The 21862-nt window shown below is 52.6% G+C and overlaps 6 protein-coding genes and 1 non-coding gene across 7 annotated transcripts; 2 read left to right on the top strand and 5 right to left on the bottom strand.

Annotated features, from left to right (window-relative positions):
* Positions 1–1598: 1598 nt before the first annotated feature.
* QC762_0022340 (uncharacterized protein) lies at positions 1599–4253 on the bottom strand (the record flags this gene model as incomplete). Its single annotated transcript, XM_062883103.1, is given in 3 exon segments — positions 1599–3136; positions 3173–3813; positions 3832–4253. 3 exon segments carry the CDS (start codon positions 4251–4253, stop codon positions 1599–1601), a joined length of 2601 nt encoding a protein of 866 aa, XP_062749736.1.
* Positions 4254–8926: 4673 nt separating this feature from the next.
* On the bottom strand, positions 8927–10651 carry QC762_121930 (uncharacterized protein; the record flags this gene model as incomplete). Its single annotated transcript, XM_062886614.1, has 3 exons — positions 8927–9414; positions 9471–9595; positions 9684–10651. 3 exons carry the CDS (start codon positions 10649–10651, stop codon positions 8990–8992), a joined length of 1518 nt encoding a protein of 505 aa, XP_062749735.1. The 3' UTR covers positions 8927–8989.
* A 12-nt stretch (positions 10652–10663) lies between these two features.
* Positions 10664–12152, bottom strand: QC762_121920 (uncharacterized protein; the record flags this gene model as incomplete). The annotated part of the gene is made up of 2 exons (XM_062886613.1): positions 10664–11900; positions 11975–12152. The coding sequence occupies 2 exons, from the start codon at positions 12150–12152 to the stop codon at positions 10891–10893; spliced, it is 1188 nt and encodes a 395-aa protein (XP_062749734.1). The 3' UTR covers positions 10664–10890.
* Positions 12153–12530: 378 nt separating this feature from the next.
* On the top strand, positions 12531–17204 carry QC762_121900 (uncharacterized protein). The gene is made up of 6 exons (XM_062886611.1): positions 12531–14641; positions 14692–15131; positions 15182–15374; positions 15426–15492; positions 15552–15645; positions 15702–17204. Exons 1-6 carry the CDS (start codon positions 14558–14560, stop codon positions 15829–15831), a joined length of 1008 nt encoding a protein of 335 aa, XP_062749732.1. The 5' UTR covers positions 12531–14557; the 3' UTR covers positions 15832–17204.
* On the bottom strand, positions 12711–14353 carry QC762_121910 (uncharacterized protein; the record flags this gene model as incomplete). The annotated part of the gene is made up of 2 exons (XM_062886612.1): positions 12983–14353; positions 12711–12932 (listed from the first exon to the last, which is right to left on the bottom strand). The coding sequence occupies exons 1-2, from the start codon at positions 13472–13474 to the stop codon at positions 12711–12713; spliced, it is 714 nt and encodes a 237-aa protein (XP_062749733.1). The 5' UTR covers positions 13475–14353.
* On the bottom strand, positions 17115–17206 carry QC762_0022290. The gene has a single exon. It is a non-coding gene; the product is annotated as a tRNA-Glu (tRNA).
* A 1167-nt stretch (positions 17207–18373) lies between these two features.
* On the top strand, positions 18374–18685 carry QC762_121895 (uncharacterized protein; the record flags this gene model as incomplete). The annotated part of the gene is made up of 1 exon (XM_062886610.1): positions 18374–18685. One exon carries the CDS (start codon positions 18374–18376, stop codon positions 18683–18685), a length of 312 nt encoding a protein of 103 aa, XP_062749731.1.
* Positions 18686–21862: the final 3177 nt, after the last annotated feature.

The following is a 21862-nucleotide window of genomic DNA, read 5'->3' as shown; positions in this document are numbered from 1 at the left end:
CTACAACTTTGATGAGACGGGGTTTATGATGGGCATTATCTCAACTGCAATGGTTGTTACAAGTTCCGAACGACATGGCAGGGCCAAATCAAAGCAGCCTGGTAATCGTGAATGGGTAACTGTGATTTTGGGTGTCAATGCGACTGGCTGGGCGATCCCACCATTCACCATTGTCAAGGGGAAATATCACCTCTCCTCTTGGTACGAGAACAGGATAATGCATCAGTTAGCATTATTGAAGGTAGAGAACCAGAGTCTCCGAGCAGCAAATGAAGCACTAAGCAAGCGCCGAAGGGCCAAAAAGCAACGTGTTCGGCAAGGAGGATCACTCTCTGTACAAGATGCACAGGATTTGCAGGGTCAGAGAGATGTTGAGGCGCAGATAGTGGAGGAAACGCAGGTAGGTAGTGGTCGGAAGCCGAGGACCGAGACGCGTGCGCGACGTTGTGGCAACTGCGGCGAGCCTGGTCATAATGCGCGCACATGTCAGATAGTTGTAGAAACGTCTGAGGAAGATAATTCCAAGTAATTTTAATTGTTTTGAGCTGTTTTGGTGGAATTGTTCTTGTATTTGCAGTGTGGGTGCAGGGAGTGTGGCGCTTTCGCTTATATGGCGCTTTCGCTTATAAACCACGTTAAATATAAGCTTAAATTACATACTGCGGAACTATCTATCTACGCCAGCTAGTTCCTCCGTATATATAGACCTTGGGACCGTGAAGTGCTAAGCGTGCTATGGCCCCGATCACTCCTAGCACATTGCATCCTGCAAAGTGCTCGTCGTGCTATGCCTTCGATCACCCCGAGCATCTTGCATCCTGCAGAGTGCTCGTGGGTCTTGGCGCCATAGCACTTCTGGCCGGCCCCAATTGGCTGTCTCCTGACTTTCCTAATGATTGGCTGGGGACGTCCTGCGCCCCACATACTGCGCGACCTGCCGTTGGGTTAACTGTGACATACCTGCATAATCGTGCACTTGTATCGCAAAAGTAAAACTAAAAACACATGATCCAGTTATAATATACCGTTATAACAAAACTAAGAAATATATTCTAGCTACTCCACTTGGCGATGGTGGCCAAAGATAACAGCGTGTATGGATGCTCTGCACCAAATAGTCGCTGCTGAGCCTGGGCACAGTCCTTCATTAAGTGTGACAAGGGGAGTATCTCGGCTTGGAACAGGTAGTTCAACTCAGTATAATAATCTGTTATGGCCTCAAGGTCCTTGCCCCTTGCCATTTGGGTAGGAAAGGCAAGGCCTACTTATAGTCCTCCGGATCCCCAGGACCGTTCTGAGCTCCCTGGTCCTCGAACCTGTCTTATCTGTCTGCCTTGGCCGGGCACCTCCTTCGGCGTCCTGGCCACTGATTCCACCAGTAATAGGTACATATGATTCCTGTCCTGCAGTCTTCTTGCAGCTCGTATGGGTCCTCAGTCCCTCCTGCCCAACCAACCCGTATCGGCACCCTGGTTCTGCCTTCGTGGTGGTCGCCGTGATGCCTCCGCTGAGCCCCGGTGGGCTCAGTTGGTTGCCGGCCCCAGATATTCTGATCCTGGGCATATCGTTGGGCTATTGTTGGTTGGAGTGTGTACTGTCTAGGGGCACTGAGTCGTGGGCCCGTGTGACATTAAGGCTAAGGCGCCTGAATGTCGACCTTGACTTTTCCAAGTAAAAGCAAGGTTGGCCATGCTCGTCAGCGTATCTGGGTGATCGGCCCCAAGCTTGGTCTTGCTGGTCTCCACAACCTGCATAAACAGCTTCTCGGCCTCCTCCCACCGGCCCTGGTTCCAAAATGTTGACGCTAAGTTGGCTATGCTCGTTAGCGTAGAAGGGTGATCGGCCCCAAGCTTGGTCTTGCTCGTCTCCACCACCTGCACCTCCAGCTTCTCGGCCTCCTCCCACCGGCCCTGGTTCCTGTATGTCGAGGCTAGGTTGGCTATGCTCGTTAGCGTATCTGGGTGATCGGCCCCAAGCTTGGTCTTCCTCGTCTCCATCACCTGCACCTCCAGCTTCTCGGCCTCCTCCCACCGGCCCTGGTTGCTGTATGTCGAGGCTAAGTTGGCCATGCTCGTTAGCGTATCTGGGTGATCGGCCCCAAGCTTGGTCTTCCAAGTCTCCACCACCTGCACAAACAGCTTCTCGGCCTCCTCCCACCGGCCCTGGTTCCAAAATGTCGAGGCTAGGTTGGCCATGCTCGTCAGCGTAGAAGGGTGATCGGCCCCAAGCTTGGTCTTCCTCGTTTCCATCACCTGCACAAGCAGCTTCTCGGCCTCCTCCCACCGGCCTTGGTTGCAAAATGTCGACGCTAGGTTGGCCATGCTCGTTAGCGTATCTGGGTGATCGGCCCCAAGCTTAGTCTTCCTCGTCTCCACCACCTGCACAAACAGCTTCTCAGCCTCCTCCCACCGGCCCTGGTTGCTGTATGTCGAGGCTAGGTTGGCCATGCTCGTCAGCGTAGAAGGGTGATCGGCCCCAAGCTTGGTCTTGCTTGTCTCCATCACCTGCACCTCCAGCTTCTCGGCCTCCTCCCACCGGCCCTGGTTCCTGTATGTCGAGGCTAAGTTGGCCATGCTCGTTAGCGTATCTGGGTGATCGGCCCCAAGCTTGGTCTTCCAAGTCTCCACCACCTGCACAAACAGCTTCTCGGCCTCCTCCCACTGGCCTCGGTCCAAAAGGACCAGAGCAAACAGTGACATGCTAGCTAGAGTCGCCGCATCCTCTTTTCCTAACCTCTTATCGCGGGCTCTTCTCGCTTTGCCTACCATCTGCTGTGCCACCTCGTATCTCCCTTGCGACCATGCAAACCAACCCCCATTATACAAAAGCGTCGCCCATATTTCCTCCCTATTCTCGCTGGGTCGGTAACCGAGGGCCACTTGAACGTGTGCGAAGAGATTTCGACAAGTCGCCCAGTTCTTGTAGTCTCCAGTTGGGAATGAGGCTGCTATTCGCTCGATAAACTTTTGTTTGAACGTCTCCTGCTGCCCCGATTGTTCCAGCCACTTCCTCGTCGAGAATTGCACAAGCCCGTGCATCTCAAACTCGTCCATCTCATTCGTTGCTATAAGGCAGTAGTCTCTCAGCATCGCCACATCATCTTCGAATCCATCATCAATAGTATCTGCACTACCATCTGTGAGGCCACTATCTGTTTCACCATCCATGTCACCATCTGCGGCACCATCTGCGGCACCATCTGAAGCACTGCTGCCGTTATCAAAGTCTGTATCTCCGGCCTCGTCTAGACACCGTCCTGGAACCTCCTGCTTAGTAACTCTAGGTGGTTTAAGAACCCACCCAGGAATACCTTGCCGGTCGAAAAAGCTCATAAGCGACAGGAGGTCCGCCGCAGAGCGCCGCTTGGACCGGATATAATCAAAGGATATCTGCCATGTCGTGAGAACCGCGTTCGACGCGCCTCCATCCCGCCGTAGGTCCCCAGCATCGTACTGTAAAAGACTGCTCTTTCTGTGCTCACTCTTCCGGAACTCAGTTAGATACTTCTCGAGTGAGCTCCGCGGCGCCCGTGCCTGTATGTAGGCGGCAGCCTGGCTAATGGCCAACGGAACGAGGTCGAGCGCCCGTACGAGATCGGCCGCCACATCTAGATCCGCGGGCGATCCTAGCTTCTTCTCCAGGAGCGTGAGGGCATCCGTCTGCGCCATCGGTCCGACTTCAATCATGTTTTGACGGCACCCGCTCAGTCTGAATGCTAAATCCTTGTTACGGGTTGTGACAATAATCGATCCGTTTTGGCTCTGCGGTAAGTATGTCGCAAACGGCCGCCTGTCGCGCTCATCGCCGTTGGTCGTGCCGTGGGCAATATTCGCGTTGTAGAACACATCGCGGTCGTCAGCGCTGTCAAGGATCATGATCCATCTGCCGTTCCGTTCGTTGGACAGCCAGCTGTACACAAGCTGTAGGATGTCGGCTTTCGGTAGGTTCCGGCCGGTCAGCTTTACAGCGTCGGCAATCGTCCTGAACCCCTCTTCGACGCGCGCGTAAGTTCCAGCGTGGACCCAGAACACCCATGCGTCAGGCTGGCGAGTGGCGAGTCGGTGAGCATATTCGATGGCCAGTTGTGACTTGCCGACACCACCCAAGCCGACGAGGGCCACGCGAGCGGCGGGCTCGGAACATCGCCGGTCGATTTGCTCGAGAATGTCTCCGCGGTTGACAAAATCACGGTCGCGCGAGAAGGGGATGGTCGTAAACGGCTTCGGCGGGGTTTCAGGTCGTTCTGATAACATTGGCGGGGTCGGCAATCCCCCCAGCCCGTGCACCACGGCGACACGGGCTACATCAAGGTAAATTCATTAGTTACAGCAGCTAGGTAGAGGATGTTTTCTGTTTTATGGTTGCCTACCCTCGTCCACTCTCCTCTCCGCCTCCCAGCGCCGCCGAACCTCTTCGGGGGCAGCTCTCGCCATGATCCGGAGGTGTCCCGATATAGTGTTGTACCCGCTATCCCCGCGTGAGGTGTATCTGACCATGTTCCTATGGTCCGCGTGTATGACAATCGGTTCGGCATCGGCCTGGCCCGGCACTACCGCGGACGCGCGGGGTACAACCTGCTCTATGTTAGCTGCCACTCATCTAGAAGTCGAAGGCCACGTACCATGATAGACCGCCCAAAGGCCGTCGGAGTCTCGTACTCTTCGAACGCAAACTTGGTCACGAAATCGCCGCTGATCGGCCCGTACTGGCCCAGCTGCTGCTGGAGCCACTCTGAGTCCCGTTCGAGGTGTCTTAGCATCCCGTCATTTGCAGGCACGAACAGGGACGCCACATTCACCAGCAGCCTCCCAAGCTGGACGCCGTTACCGCCCTGATGCGGTGTGCCCATGAAGACGACTCCATAAGTGGAGGTCTTGATGGAGCGGTGCTCCTCCAGCGCACCTCGTCGAGCGGCATCCGAATGAATGAGAGCCTACATACGTCAATACGGCGGTCTAGGAAGATTGAGTATGGCACCTACGCTCTTCACGACAATGCCGCCCAAACTATGCGCTACGAAGATGATCGGGCGTTTCGTCGACTAACTCTCGTTAGCCAAGCTGCCCCGACTCCAGTAACAAGATATAGCTCCTACATCAGACAGGTTCCGCTCCCTGCATAGATCGGATATGAGCGTCCGCGCATGGTCGTAGAGGTATTGGCAGCTGACTTGGGAGCTGGCATGGGTGTTGGCGTCGTAGCCCCAACAGAAGATGCGGGCGTGTGGGATGTCCTGCGGCAGGAGATCACGGAGCCAGTGGACGCCGTTGCTCGCGGTCCAGGTCTCATCGCGGTGGCCGTTAAGGCCATGGACGGCGACGATACTACGAGAGGAAAGTAGTTAGTTGGGGATTATAAAACACAAGAAACCTGCGTACAAGGCCGCGTGTTCGACGCGCGAGGCTCTTGGAGAGGGTATAAGAGAGGTAGCGACCTACTCGACTGTAGGGTCGATGCCCTCCGCGACGATCTCCAAGCCATGGGTAGGGGGATGGGAGAGTGCGATAGGCGCAGTGGTGCTTGCCCTAACTTGTAGGACCGATGCTTCGGGAGATACGTCGGGTTGTGCAGTCGTGCGGCGTGGTGCTGGCAACGACGGTCGGTTACGGGACCAGGGGAGCAGCCGCGAAAAGCGCGACGATGACATGGCGACAGCGTCAGCTTCGAAGTATCACAAAGTTTGCGTGGAAAATACGCTATGATTGATAGTGAAAGTCAACAACGTCGATGGTGTCGTGCCAGCGGAGGAGATTGAGAGATGCTTCGTGGTTTGTGATCGAGGATGCTACAGCCATGACTTCAGCTGAGCAGCCGTTGGCCAACTCATCCGCATACTTTCCAAGCAGGAAATAATCCAATCACAGTAGAGAATGCGTTTCGGGGCTGAGATACATTATAACGCTGACACCCATTAAAAAAGACCGGCTTTAGATCAATTTAATGTAGATGACTCCCTCCATGAGAATGCTTTTAATACGACCGACGCTCCGCCCTTTACCGCCGCTACGCTTAGCCGACTGGAAGAAAGACGCGCTATATGACTAACACTCTCCTACCTGGATCCATTACTCCATCGAGTGGAGGCTAACAGTAAACACCAAAGGGGTTTCGAGAGATACGGAACCGAATCTTATTCTTGCACCAAATGCTTTCTGGTCCACTATTCTACGACCAAAGCTGGACAGCCTTTTAGCTAGGAAACTGCCCCAGAATAAGTCTTTCATAGTAGACGATACCAACGTTATAGTGTCTGTCACCCACTGCATAGCGTGATCTTGTCAAGCGCTTCGATGACCTCGACGCTGAAGAGGAGGCCTCAGGCCGGCCATCAATCTGGCGCGACGTGTACAATCGTATACGATGCCCTGGACCCCCTTATAACTTAGGAACCTATTACTAGCGCGACAATATTAGAAAGTGATACTATAAGCTTAGAACCCATCACCTTAAAGCGCTCATTCGGCATGTGGAGGAAGGAGGCTTGTTGCAGAGTTATGACGACGTTCCGAATGACGTTCGTAACCAGCTGTATCGTGAAGAGCAGCAGGATATAGGACATCAGCGGAAGCGTACAGCTCCTCCTGTGGCGCGTTACCTACCTCTCAACATCACTAACGTCCTGCTTAGTCACGTCTCAGCTGGTTATTCAACACCGAAGTCTTTAGAAGCGGAGCCCTCGAGGCCTTCTGTGCAGCTCCAAGTTCCAGGACCTCGTAACGTTACTGTCAAGAGTTACACCGACTGGCAATATTCGCAACTCACTAATAGGACTCTTTAGATGGAATACAAGAAAGCCTGTCACCTGACCTTGGCCGATGGCCTTGTCCTCGAGTTGGTGTTTGAAGACCAGGATGTAGAATTCTATATTCAGAAGGGTGTGAAAAGTAGTGTTAAACGGCGGTTGATTCGAGATATTGAGACTTGGGCCAACGGATATATGGGAGTATAGTTAGAGTAGAACTGCTTTTTAGTCTAATAAATGATTGTTCTCACGGCTCCTTAGTAGTCAGCCCAGCATACCGGAAATAACTCTCGGCACTCGACTTCCTTGCTTCTACAGGGTAGCGGCGGTAGAAATTCCGGACAACTGCTTTTGCATGTTCCAAGTGGTCTACAGGCACCTCGGTGGGTTAATCGTATCCAGTCCACTAAACGGTTGTGATAAGGGCTAGTAATCAGGGCTTGGAACAGTAGTTTAATTTAGCTAATAATCTTCAATGGCCTCGAAGTCCTTAGTGAGAAAAGTCTAGAGATACAAACAGGTTTTGAGGACGCGTATTTATCCATCCTTTTGAAATCCGTGTCCTAGTAGCCTCATGCAGTAGCCGAGTCGTTCCTCGTACCCTATAGCCAGTACCATTTCTTTTAGCAGCAGCGAGGCATTTAATTGTCCGCCTCAATTCTAACCATTAATTATGCAGGTAGATAGAGGTTAGGCCGTAATACGGCTGGTTATTTATTTGCCGTGTGACAATATGCCAGTCGGATACGCCCATATAAGAATCAAGGAAGCAGACGAATGGAAGATAGCGTTTCGCACACCTGTTACGCCCCAAGCGTAATACCCCTGTACAGGAACCACTGGGTGTCACGGTTCTGGAAGACAGTGGGGCCACGAGGGACCGATCAGGAGCGGGCCGGGGACCGTCTGTAAGTCAACGGTCCACGGTCCACTGGTCTATATATACGGAGGAACTGGCTGGTGTAGATAGACAGTTCCTCATGCAAGCAATCAAGTTCATTTGTCTACAATCTACTCTCAGTAGCTCTTTGTTAGAACAACCTGTTGTTGACAGTGAACCCATGTCTGAGACGCTTGTCACAACCTTCGATCATCCTGTCATATTCACCTCTGGCATACTGCCTTGCAGTCTGTATCCATTTCTGGTGCAGGTTGTAACACTTCACTTTCCCACAGATAATGATCATTGCCTTAAAAGATAGCCCACAGGCCTCGAAACATAATTAATAGGCTTTAAAAAATTAGTCAATAGATACGAAAACATAATATGACCTTGACAAGTTGCTCAATGTCTTTTCACTAGACAAATTCCCAGGCCCTAAAGAACATCTCACATACTAGGCCTTAACATACACCTTGGTCAACACGTCTTACAAGATAGCCCAATTCTTTCTAACGGAGAGTTCTTGGGGATATCGAAGGGGGTAAATATACGGCGATAAATTGCCATCAAACATGCGAAAGCTACGCTTGATAACGAGTAGGAGAACCATATTGGTGGATGGGATAGAATGCAAATTTAATGATGAGGAATGTTAGATGGACGAGATTGGGAAGATTGCAAAACATGTTTTTTCGTCGATGTCTTCCACTTTCAGGACCTTTTCCTTTCGCCCCTCTGGCTTCTCCTCGACGTCGTCCTTCTTTTCCTTGGGGAGTCCTTCTGGTGCGTTTCTTGTGGGGAAATGGGCCGTAGGTAAGCTGAGTGAGCAGAGCGTTTATAGTCTTCTTAATAACCTGTAAGGCTTATTGACTAGGTATCTTATTCTTGAATACCTTTCGGCCATCGTTTAGGGCACACGTACTGCGGTTTTGTTCTATTATTTTTGTTGTCCAAGGACAACGATAGTGCAATTTGGGTGCCGTACTTTGTGCACTGGAATTTCACGATAATACCGCAACGGGGTTCTCTTTCAGCTTCCAAGGTCTTTTCCAGGGCAGTCGAGGAGATAATGGACTCGAGTCGCAGAGCACAAGCATCCAGTCACCAAGCGCTGGATGAAACAAATGGTAATAATGCAAGCCAATAAAACGTGTAAGGCTCGCCTGTTTATCTTATTTGGAGGTAAGTAGCCCTCTTAGGTAGCTGGTTAACATAGGTAGGTCTCTTTCAAAGCTAATAGGGCTACAAGTGCCTTCAAAGAGTTTCGATCCTCTTTTTACGTAGGCGTAACCAGCATTTTATCCCGCGCTAACTTCTTCTACTTAGAGTTCCATTTATTCTGTCCACAGCATGCCTACCTATCATTAAGGCCTCCAATCCCTCCTCCCCCTCTCAAAGTCCTCCAACCTCTTCACAAACCCCTTCGCCATCTCGGTCCTCTCACTATCCGCCCCGGCATACTGCTTCAGCCATACAACACCCTTCTTCCCGTACTCCTTCGCCCTCTCAATTTCCCCCCTTTGAGCATAGACATTCCCGATGATATTGTACAAGTCGCCCATTTGCCCTTCCATCCCTTCCTCTCTTACCAGTTGTTCGATCTCGGCGATCTTTTCCTCTGTCAGTCTGGACGGGGTGTCGAACTCTTCCAGTAGCGCCTGGATCCGGTTACGTTGCTTGTCCGACTTTTTGATGGCGTTTGGGTTCTGGCAGAGGGCACAGGTGCAGGTGAAGCCCCACCATTTGAGAAGTTCGGAGCGGTCGGCTGAGAGGATGTTTAGGGGGGCGTCTGGCTGCTGTTAGTACAGACGGTGGTTGGGAGGGGGGTATGAGTGGTGGGCAGACAAGAGATGGAAAGCTCCTCGCCAGGAGAAATGTCCTTGTAGGCTACGATCTCCATGATCAGGGTGGAAGGAGAGAAACGTGTGAAGCAGCTGGTCAGGTTAGTCATCCATCTTTTCGAGAGCTCACAAGACAACACTTACTTCGGCTTGCAAGCATGATTAATCCTCTGCCAACCCACATTGTCAGCACAACCACCCCATCCTCACCCGTCACAAAAAGAGGAAACCGACCGCAATCTCAGGATACAACCCGGAATGACTCCCCCACCCCATCTGCCCCGTCGAACCCTCCAACACCCCCACGGTCACATCGAACGTGTTCGTCTTCATGATGTCGTCAACGATATACCCCTTTCCCTGCGCCGCCAGCCCCATCACCTCCCTTTGCTGCTCCTTGGGAAGTTGATTCCCCGCCCTCTGCAAAAGTCTTAACACGTCCCTCGTCTCCCACTTGTCATTTTGCTCAGCGCTCTCCAACAACTGAAGCATAACCGGCAGCTGCGCCATCAAGACTGTCCCTTTTTGAATGGGCTCTGTGGCAAGAACACCATAGCCTTTGTTGGGTAGCTTCTCCACTTTGAAAGGGTTCTTGGGGTAGTGGGTAGGCCTGAAGGGGACACCACCCCGGTCGTTCTCCAGCCAGGAGAGATATGGCGAATGGATGAACGAGGCGACATCAGCGGCCGTTTCTGGGGTGGTGATGATACTCAGGGGGGTGCCGGCCCATGTGTTGAGGGTGGTGAAGGTGCATAGTTTCGATAGCTTGACTCTGGGGCGTTTGCCCTTTTGTTTTGTGGGGTCGAAACAGGTTGGGGGAATGGACCAGGGGTACCAGCTGTTGGTCAGGATGGCCGTCTCGTCATCAACGAGCCGTGGGCAAGACCGTTTGTGGGTGAGAGGGCTGAGGTGGCTGTTGTTTGGGCATGAGCTGGCTGTTGGTGGAATGGGATCTGAGGCTGCCAAGGCTCTTTGACTGCCGAGGAGGACGGCAAGGGCAGATATGAGTGGGAACATGTTGTAAGATGTGGCCGGCGACTGAGATAACGCCAGAGGCGCCTTCTTAATGACGTGAAAGTCTGAAAAGACATGATAAGTAACCTCCAAGTATGAAGAACTACCGTGTCGTGTCTTGATCATGTCCTTGCCGTTGCCAAGGGTACTGCATTTTGGCAGTGCCGGCATTGTTTGGTACGGCTCAGGGGCACATTAGCCGGACCTCTTGGATTGTCTTATCGCCGACGATCTTCCCAATCCTCACGTCCAGAACCCCAAACAGCCTCAATAAAGCAACGTCGTTACATTCGTACACTTCCAAGACGGTAATACAACTAGAAAAAAGTGCTAAAGAATATGTACAACCAAATCCTCCACGCTCGTTATTAAACCTCGGCCCATAACCATGCCTTGGCAAACCCCCTCCATTACGCGCTGGTGCTAAAGTAGTAGTTCTCCCACAGGTATTCGTAGTCTTCAATGATACCAGCCAGCAGCCCTGGCATGCGGCTTCGTACGCCACCCACAACCCCCTTTGTGACGTTCTCGTAAAAGGCCCCGCGCATAGCCCACCAGCCCATCGCCCAACCGCGACGGCTCCATTCCTCGCGCTCCAGCGGCGTCGTCCGCAAACCCCTGTCCCGCAGTTGCCTGGCCGCGAGCTCAGTTCCCACACCCAACAGCCAAGGTGTCCAGGACTTCCGCTTGTCCTTGCTGCGCGCCAGCGCGATGGCAAAGACAAGAGGTGCCAGGATGTGTAGCACCTCAGCCAACTGCGCGCTACCCTGGAGTCTGTTGAGCAGGTTTGACGCCGGCTTGATGTCATCCGCCGTGAGCACCCTTGAAAGAAGATACCCACTCGTATCCCCAGGCGCGGGAAGCGTAGGAAGAGACATGCCGGTGCGGGGCATGGTCCACTCCCCGTTGGGGCCAACGCCCTTCCTCTGGGGCGCACCAACAGACCCCTTGCCGAATGGTTTCCTATCCTCATCGTCTTCCCCGAGCGCGCGGAGCTCGGCCTCCTCCGGGTCTTCGGGTGCCTCGTCAGGTATCGGTTCTCGTTCGGGCAAGACCGGCGTCAAAAGCGGCCGCGACTTGGTTATCCGAAGTAGTAAAAGTTTGCAGAAAGCTTTGATGGCCTCAAGGAGAACCACGACATTCCAGCGCACGCGCTCGCCGCGGCGCTTGGCGGACATTTCGCAAAGAAGCTGGACGTAGTTGACAATCTGCAGGACGTAGGCGACGCGCCGGTAGAAGGCGCTCTTGAGGGTCCAGAACTTTGTGTAACGGCTTTGCGGCGAGGGGGCGCGGGAGAGGGAAGAAAGGGGGAGCTTCGAGAGGGTGGCCGCTCGGGAGAGAAGGGTATCATGATACAAGGAAAGCAACTGAACACCGCTGTGAATGGACTCGGAGGCTATCTCGGCATCGCGAAAACGACCTAGATAACAGTTTACGATCAGTTTCTGCGGTCGCCAGGATGCCCGGGTTCGAAGAAACAGGGGGAGCAATTACCAGGTATGATGTACGTTAGTGATCGCAGCGTCGACTCTATCTGCGACACCTGGTGGGAGTTCTTGGTGATAAAGTCATCATACATATGGAGCCATTGGGGTGGGAGCGAAAAGGCGCGCTTCACGCCGGAGCTCCCTGGCGCAGCGGCCAGGTCCTGTTTGTCGGATGGCTTGGACATCGCATTCGGCGATTACAAAAGGCGCGGCATGTGCGAAAACGAGAGCAGCGAGAGTGACGAAAAACGGCGTCGGTCGCAGTCGGGATCGCTATATCAAGGGTACGGAGTATCTCAATCGAGGCCTTTCGCAAGTTTGCCAGAGTGATGGAATGTTGAGCGTTTGAATGAATTGGCTTTGGCGTTGGCGTTCAGGGCAGTGCCAGAGGAGAGTCCATGCCTCGGCTGCCGCTGCAAACTGCCCTGGGTGCTGGGTGCTGGGGCCGGCCTGTGGTGGTCCGAGCTCCTGACGCAATCTTGAATCCGGGGGATCTGCCACGCAGCAGGGATTCAGGTGCGTGCAGGGGAAAATGAATTCCAACTCGTGAACGCGTCTTTCGCGTGTCGTTGTTCGTTGACATATGAAGCGTCACGGGAACAGCATTTTCTTTACAGACATAAGCAACAGCAGAGCGACTGCTTGTTTATTTCACAATTCATAGCTGCCATTGTCTGCATGACTTCACATGCTGCTCAACCCCACCGGCCCCGCCTCTCCAAAACACCGAGAGCTCAAGCTCCTTACTGTTGCTTCTGAGCTTTGAGCTTCGCAATCCTGGCCCGGGTCCCGTCAATGATCTCTTGCTCCTTAAAGATGGAAGTTACGCTCGGGTGTACAGCGACAACTTCGGCCCATTTGGCAAAGTTGGGAGCCTTCTCGACAATCGATGGCCACAGGTTGGAGGGGTAGAGATCCGTCTTGGACAAGCTCTTGTGACGGATGACAAATGACCCAGTCAAAACCTGGAGAGCTGTTAGTGGACTTCCTCTACTCGCCAAAACGCCGAACTCACCTCAGCCTGTGTGAGCTTGTCACTGCCACCGAAATAAGGGCTGGCGTCTGCAAGCAACGGCTCAACTTCCTTCACAAGGGCGGCGACGGCCTTGTCTGCGATCTCGGCTCTCGCAGCCTCGCCCTCCGCCGTGTAGAGGGCAAACAGCTGGCTGTTGAACTTAGAGATGAAGGCGTCTACAAATAATGCAACACGTGCACGGCGCAGCGCACCCTCGGGTGTGTTGGAGGGCGGCAGGAGATGAGATGGGTAGGCGTCCGCCAGGAAGTTCGCGACAATGGCAGACTCGATGATGATCTCGCCGTTGTAAGAGAGTGCAGGGACCAGGCCTCTCGGGTTGATCTTCAAGTACTCTGGTGTGCGAGGGGTGTCAAGGTCGATGATGACTTCTTCAAAGGGAACCTTGAGCTCCTCCAAGATGATGTGAGCCCGGTGTGCCCATGGGCATCTGTGGTTGGTGTACAGGATGAGCTTGGCGTCGGTAGAACCCATTTTGTATATATTCTGTGATTGTTGTCTTGCTGCTGGCTGCCGGTATCAGGGGCTCGTCGTCAAAGTAGGGTTTTGAGAGGTGGAGACGTTGGTGATTTTGCCGATTCTTGGTTCAAGGCGCCCAAACCACTTTTTGAAGTCATTCGAATTGGCGCAAAAGTCCTGGTTGCTGACAAAAGGGAACGGATTTCGTCATATGGCGCTATCGAGAACACCATCCGGGTGACAAATGGAGCTTGCTAAGCATCACGCACTCGGTGCCGTTAGTGGCCGAAGCTCGGGGTGCAAATTCCCCCGCACCTGGGATTCAACAGCTCTTCCATGGGCGGGGTGCTCCCGTAGAACGGGCCGCTTGGACAACCCCGTTTCCTCTTCAGTTTGACGGTGTCGGAGCCGATGCCGACTGTTTCCAACACCCCACACCCCATGTCGATCGAAGCGCGTAAGCCCCACCCGGTATTTCACTGTTTGGCCATGCAAACGGGTTCTCGACTTTACGTTCGGTGTCTTACAGCCCGGTGGGCCATACGGACTCAGTTACGAATACCTCTCTCGTCACAACGATTTGCCAGCCGCGGCACGCACCGCTCTTTCGGTCCCATCTCGTTCCGCTTCATAGGATTGCTCCTACCGTGATGGGTAGCTGGCCTTGGTTGAGAGATAAGCTTCCTGGGGCATATCGGTCTGAGGCCTTTGTTGAAGTCAAGTATACCCCTCCAAGATACATTCTGACATCTGAGGACCTCACACCTACCACGACACCCAGTATGGCCCCACTGCCCCTCGAGATCTACCTGCTGTTGAAATGATGAGCTGGGAGCTTATCGGGTTGTTGCTGGCCAGCATACTTTTTGAGAAGCTTGAGGTTGACCATCCGGCTAAACACCCTCGGCTACCACGGCCCGCTCGATATTAAGAAGCTCTCGGCGTAAAGCGACGGAAGATGCTGCACCCGTTGCGTGAAGGGGTCCTCCCTGGCTGTGTTGATGCCGTGTATATGTAAATGACGAGGGCGCTTCTTTCTTGTTTGGATCCATCGGGGTATCTTGTTGAGTATCAAGGTCCTAGCTGCAATTGTGAATCATGAAGTTCAAGTCTCAAGCCGTTCTCGCGGCTGCAGTGGCAGTGAGCAATGTGGGCGTGGCTCAGGCTCATGTGTTCATCTGGGTATGCCCCCCCCTTCGCACTCGACATAACCAGGAGACTAACCAATGAAGGGTGTGTTCGTCAATGGTGTGGACCAGGGGACCTTCAACGGCATTCGCACACCAGCATATAACGGTCCTCCTCCGAGGGGGTACTCCAATTCCCCAGTCAAGGACCTGAACTCCATCGACATGCGCTGCAATGTTTTGGGAGACAACCAAGTCCCTCACACTATCAAGGTGGCCCCCGGAGACAACATCACCCTCGATTGGCATCACAACAATCGCACGATTGCGGACGACGTGATTGACTTCAGTCACCATGGCCCTGCGCTTGTCTATCTCACACCTGATCCGCCAACCGAGAACTCTTTTGTCAAGATTTGGGAAAAGGGACTGTATGAGCTTGGGCCAACACCTTTCTCCCCAGGAAAGTGGGCAACGACATGGGACATCAAGGCCAACAATGGACTCATGAACTTCCGTATTCCGGCAAACTTGAAAGCTGGTTTGTGAGTCTTGGCCTCATAGCAGTGATGCAAGCCGATGCTGACTTTGGCAGCTATCTGATTCGTGCTGAGATGGTTGGTCTCCATGAGGCGGACGCTCGGTTTGACCAGAACTCGCGGCGTGGTGCTCAGTTCTATCCAAACTGCGTCCAAATCGAAGTGGTTGGTGATGGCACCGTGGAGCTCCCGGAGGGAGTCTCCTTCCCAGGAGCCTACAAATACGATGATCCAGGAGTTCATTACAACGTATGTTTCAAGGTAATTCTGAACACATGAACTCACTGACGCTCGGTTCAGATTTATTGCTCGACTGAACGCGCCCCCCTCGCCCCGTGCACCGATGCTAGCACCTATAAAATCCCAGGTCAGTCAATATCTACAGTTCCAGCTTTCACTGTCAGGTGCTGACCATTTTTTTAATAGGGCCTACCGTCTGGTCGGGTGCGTGGCTCGAGACTACTCAAGTCGCTCTGGGTCCAGTCACCGGACCAACAACTGCAACACGTTGGAGCAGTTGGTGAGTACTGGTTGCACTCTTATCATGGTTTGGGATGGTTCTGATCAAGGAGATAGGATCCAACAATCCGTAGTTACGACGGCGACTTATGACCAAGCCGGCTCGCCGGTTCCCGTCGCCACATCGCGATACACGGCTTCTTGGTCACTGGCGTATGCTGCACCAACAGCGTCACCAGCTCTTTAGTGGCAATGATGGTGGCTTACTGCGTCGAAGGCGTGTCTGATAACCAGGGATAGCGAAAACCGGTTCAGGGGCAGTGAGAAGGGAACCTTGGAGCAGAACCAGACGCAGGGGATGTTATTCGTTGTCTCTGCGGCATTTCTGAGACAAATTCGTTCACGAGTCGTTAGCTTCAGAGCCAATCGGTCTCCAGTGTGCAAATTTCGCAGTGGAAGCTGCTTACCGTTGTAGATTCCGGTGGTTCAGGAGCCACTTCTTGACCACAACATGAAGCTAATCTCTCTGATGGCTGTCAGCTGTTGAGCCGACCCCGTCCCAAGTAAGAGCTCTTAAATATGCTGCGGCTTCGACCACATTCTATTATTGAGCCCTGCACCTTGCCGTCACTGGAAGAGAACCCTCATTTTTGGCACAACAGCAGCACCTTTTGCCCGTCACCACGACCATGAATGCCCCTGTCAGATATCTTTCGTCAGAAGCGGTCAACTTCGCACGTGCGATAGATTTAACTCGGTCTCAACGCCTGACATTGTTCATAACCCGCGCCGCTCCTCTTTTCTTGTTTCTCGGCTTATGGGCTATAGCTTTGGTTTACCTGGCGTCTTTCGACGCACAACCTCCGGAATCAGTCAAAGACGCACCTTTGTCTTCTACTACACAGAAAGGACGCGAAGAAGGGAGGGCAATTCGAGCTTGTAAACTCTCAAGAATTCCGATGCCAACGCCAGGCTATAAGCTCGACTCGGCTGCCACCCGCTAGTCATAGCGCTCATCCTTTTCTCGAGTCAAGAAAACATGGCAGCGGGAATACCACACGCCTCCTCGGAGCAATGGGATGCCCATCAAAGTCGCATTCAAGTCAACCATCGCCCACGCCCAACCCACGAAGTTGATACTTGGGGGCAACACCAATCAGAGTCGAGAGCCACACACCACCACCAGAGCATTGTGCAGGATGGGATCGAGAAGTGGAGGGGCGGGACAACCACATCTGGTTTTATGGTCAGCAAGGTCTTAAGTAGCATATGTAATACCACATTCTACACAGGAATCACACCCTCTCGCTCATTTCTGATGCATGCCAAGGTGGAGGTCAGAGTGTCCCATGCACTCCCCAGTCTCTCTGAGAGCTATCCTTCAAGGTTCGCAGACATGTTGTTGCTCTTTGATGGTTCGTCAGCGCCATTGGCTTGGGGGACTTGCAGTGGGTGAAAGTTGCGAGTCATGGGCATACATAGGCCTGGGTTCCACCCAGGATTATCGTAATCCAATCGGAACCATCCTCGTCGGGTATGGTGTAGCGGTAACATCGTTGACTCTCACTTCTCAGAAGTGTCTGTTCTCTCAACAGCCCCGGGTTCGACTCCCGGTATCCGAGTCTCCTTTTTCACAGTTTTTATTTCTGCCTTCATTTGGTTTTGGTTTTCGCTCAAGGATCCACAATTCAGCCCAAGCACAACGCTTCTACCCAATTGATTAGAATATTCCCCTGTTTTCGGTCTTTTCTGGCCAATTGCTGTTGGAATATGGGTCCCGCATGACCCCCACGATTCTGCTGTGAGCATGATATCTCTCTAATATTTCTTGCAGAAACCCCATACATCTCAAGCAATTCTCGGCAGTTCTCCGCTTACTATCATGTGTGACAATGGAAGCCAGCTGCCAAGGTTGCCTGGGTGCTCGGGAACGGCCGGACATACCTGACAACAGTCTCTTTCTTTTCATGGATCTTTCCAGATGAAAGACATTAACAACGTGCATCCTGATGGTATGAATCGCACAGCTTAGGTACCTTCCAGGTTGGTATTGTCGAGGCGCTATCCTACCCTAAACTCCATCACCACCGACATTGCATGAAAGGAACCTCATCCCACTCTTGGGGGGCAGAGAAATGCGCCGTCCACTCTATAACCGGGCCATTGGACGCAATGGGCGATGCATCATATCACAAACTAGTCACAACAAGATACTCTCGTTACCAGGAAGCGGGAGGGCGGCCGCATGCCAAAATACCCAGTTCTCGGCACATCAGAATGTCCAATCATCTGCATATAACATGGAGCTCACAACATGGTACGAATGCGAGCAAGTAGGACGAGCCCTATCGGGAATTAGGAGACACGAGCCAGAAACCACCGCCTGACTTGTGGCGCAAGCTGGGGGTAACGAAAAGCCTGGAAGGGCCGAGTGCATCGAGGAGGGGTGGTATCATCGCGCGGTTTAGATTGCGTCTGGATAACCAAGGTGGGGTACCTATCTTGGACCGCTCTTTTCTGACTCCTTCCACATCCCATCCCTTCCATCTGGTCATGCAGTTGGACGAATAGGTCGATACAGTGCAGGTTGACGCAGCTGGACGGCGAAGTGAAGTCAGAGTACCCCCAACTAAAGACTGCAATCGTGCATGGGGGTGATTTCCCCGTTGCAGGATGGAGGGCATGAGATGTGACGAAGAAGAAGGGTGATTTTGTGTTGGCAGAAGGCTGTGAGAAGGGTGGGTTGAGTAATTCGCTGCGAGGTATAGAGGTGAATATAAAGCCGGTGGATGATCATCGCAGGTCCACCCTCCTTCATTTCTCCATCGCCAGTCCGGCTCGAACCTCAGCTCGCTCTGTTGGGATCGACACACTTTCGTTTTATATCAAACCAAGACCTGGTCGATCTTCGAGTCTGTCAGCCCACCAATACCACCGTACATCACACCCTCGCGCGTTCTGAACCATTATATCTACCAGACACCAACCACGCTCGCTCAATGTCCGACAAGCTCTGCGACCACAGCCTCAAGCATGGCTGCAGCGCAGTCGTAGCCAGCTCTGTCTCGCTTTGCGATGCTTGCGAAAAGGGAGCGTGTTGATTCGGACTACTCTTGTATCATATGCACGATCTCACCTACTGCTTGAAACTCACAGCCGATAGATACTACAACATATACAGCACCGACCAACTCGTCTGTCCGACCTATCGGCGGGTGCTGCACCCGATACTACCGTCTCACGCCTACGTTGGCTGTTGAATCCATTGCTACGCAGCCCTTACCGGCGTTTCTCACCTGTCAACACTTGGTTGCGTGTCCATGACACCACCACCACCTTGCATTTCATGTGGACGACGACGGTTGCAATATTGGTTGCGTCACTATCTCCTTGAGCTCAAGTGGAACTGTCTGCCCGAGCAGGATCGTCTCTCTCAAAAATGTGCGGTGCCGACTTTTGGCGGGAGGTGTACGAAGAGGATGATTATGAGGTTAACGCTGATGATGATACCTAATTGAGGGTACCGATTCATGAGGGGCATGTTAGAGGATTAACACCTTTTGTTTGTTTTCTATGAATTATGTTGGCACAGATTGCGAGGTTCCCAAAGGGATGGAGATAATTGGATGTTTTTTTCAACAGGGCTAATGGTGGAAAGGGATACGGTTGTGGGGATAAAAGGGGTAATGTTTGGAATAATTACGTGGGCAGAGAAGCTGGATAACGTTATGCGTATTTCCTTGTAATTATTATCTCTTTACACTCCAATAGCTTTCCCCAATCACTTTACATCTCCTCAGAATTTGGCCGAAAAGCCTTCCTACTGTCTTCCACCGGGGTTTCAACCTGAATGCATCTATCTATCTAATCATACGTACCATGATAACCAGTACTGTAACGGTCCCAGGAGTGTATTGCAACTATCTGGTGACGACTCTACGAGTACACTGAACTTGAAGAAGAAAAGGAAAAGAGAGAGAGAAGGTTTGTCAACATGAGCCTCTGATATGGCTGAGCGTGTTGGCTAGTGCGCGGTGATGGAAGGTTCTGGAGTAGTGGTCTGTGCGTTCTGGGAATAGCTTCACCAGGGCCGAGGGTTGCCGAGGTCCATGCCAGGCTCAGCCCGTTACAATACCCCCCTCCTCTCCCAAGGTGTCCGATCAGGGGGAAGAGATCTTTCCATACTTCTCCTCAAAATATATCCAACGCCTCCGTTTCCTCGAAATTACTCAGGGGCTCCCATGTAGGCTTAGCATAACCAGACCATTTCACTAGGAGCCTTGTCCTTCCCCTCACCTTCTTTGCCTCCAAGATCTCCTCCACTTGCCACTCCGCTTCTTCTTCTCCATCGTCGTTGCTTCCGATCAGCGCTGGGGGCTGAGTGTCGTCCTGTTGCTGTGATGGTAGAGGGTCTTCCGCTGCCCTTTTTAATAGCATAACGTGGAAGACGTTATGAATCCCCGGTGGAGTATCCAACCGACAAGCATGGGAGCCGACCAGCTCAGTGACAGTATACTTAGCGTTTAGCCAATCGAGTTTCGCCGAGGGTCTATCTGTCTTGATATGCTTTAATCGTAGCCATACCTTGTCCCCAACACGGAATTGTTCAGCTGTCTGACGAGCTCTATTGGCGTACTCTTCCTGACGTTCTTGAGCTGAGGCCATTGTTACTTGGGCTACTTCTGTTGCTTCTCGTAGCCGGGCTACAAAAGCTTCTCCCCGAGCAATTGGTGACTTCCCTGTAGTCCTTAGGGGTTCTTTTGCACCGACTAGACCCAGGAGATCAACATTGTAGCCGTGGGTCATAAAGAAGGGGCTGATGGCGGTCGAGGTTGCATCGCGGTTATTAATCGCTAGCATAGCTATCGGGAGAAGTGCAGCCCAGTCGTCTTGCCAATAGGTTGTGTAGGAGCGTAAGTATTCTTCATCTTCTTCTTCGACTTCGGCCTGCAGTACTGGCTTAGATTTCCCAACTCTCGTGTCGATGGTTGGCTGTGGGCGCTTGGCCGGTAAAAGGGGGCATTTATTTATCCTGCACCCCGTTCTTCCACATCTCAAACAGCGTCCTTCGCTCTTGCGGTGGTCGATCTCAATTTGGTCAACCCACTTGGCACGCTTCCCTCGCAGTTCTCTGTTCGCTTTTTGGATAGCTTGATTGATTCTTGTAGGTTCCCATTCCATCTCGTCCGTCGTCTTTGATTCTGAACTCTGCCCGATCTCTTGCTTGTGTGGCCTCGAATCATATAGTGGGGACCGTGTCCGGGCGTGAATCTTCTTAGAAAACTCGAAGCTATCGATCTTTGAACTCAGGATTTGGAGCATTTTGATGAACTCGCCATAGTTTCTGGGGTTGTCCAGGCATCCGACCAACCGTTCCCTTATCTTAGTGTTCAGGGCTCCTTCTAGATAGTTGATTCGTACAGCATCTGACCAGCTCCCTCCATCAGCATCTGCAAGCTCCTTCTCGAATCTCGGCAAGAAAGTTCCAAAGCTCTCGTTTTCTTTCTGTCGCAAATTCCTCAACCGGTCGATCGCTCTCGACTGGGTGTTTGGGTCACCGTAACACTCGTTGAGGTACTTTAGGTATTGTTGCGGATCGTGTGTTCCATCCGTTCCTCCACGCTCTACAAAAGCAATGGTCATGTTTTGGGGGGTGCTTTCCAGTCTCGAGTATATGTAGGCGAACTGGTCAGGTGGAGATCCCAACGCGGGACCGTCCACGGACAGCTTGTTCTTCATTTCTAAGTACCATGCACGGAAGTTGAGACGGGACCCATTGAACTTGGGGGGGTCTGGGAGGATTGGCTTCCTCCTCATGGCATTTGTCGTGATTTGTGCTGATGATGGTTCCTCAGGCGTGTAGGTGCTAACAGTCTCGGTTGGGTTTGTGGTCGAGAGTGTTGCGGGTGGTAGTGCTTTTTGTAAGGAGGTGACGGTCTCTTGTAAAGCTCGAATCTGAGCGCGGCTGGCTTTGCGTTCGTTTCTCTGTTCGGCTTGGATATCTGCCAGTTGCTGAGCAAACTGGGCTCGCTCTTGTGCTCTCTCCGCTTGGATGGTGGACAATTGAGTCACAAGCTGCTGCATGAGCTGAGCCATCTGGGATTCCTCAGGCTGAGCATCCGTGTTCATCTCGTTCGACGCCATAATCGTGTGTGTGGTTGGTATGGACCGTGGGTTTCTCGCTACTGGTCTTCCAGCTTTTCTCGCTGCTGATTTCTCAGCTTTCTCGCTGGTTGCTCTGAGGCAACCTTGACAATTCCTCGGCCCGTGTGCCGAGA

Source organism: Podospora pseudocomata (assembly GCF_035222375.1).
Source record: "Podospora pseudocomata strain CBS 415.72m chromosome 1 map unlocalized CBS415.72m_1, whole genome shotgun sequence".
In the NCBI taxonomy this organism is placed as follows: domain Eukaryota; kingdom Fungi; phylum Ascomycota; class Sordariomycetes; order Sordariales; family Podosporaceae; genus Podospora; species Podospora pseudocomata.
Note: the sequence above shows the minus strand (reverse complement) of the source record. Positions and strands in the feature narration are given on the sequence as shown.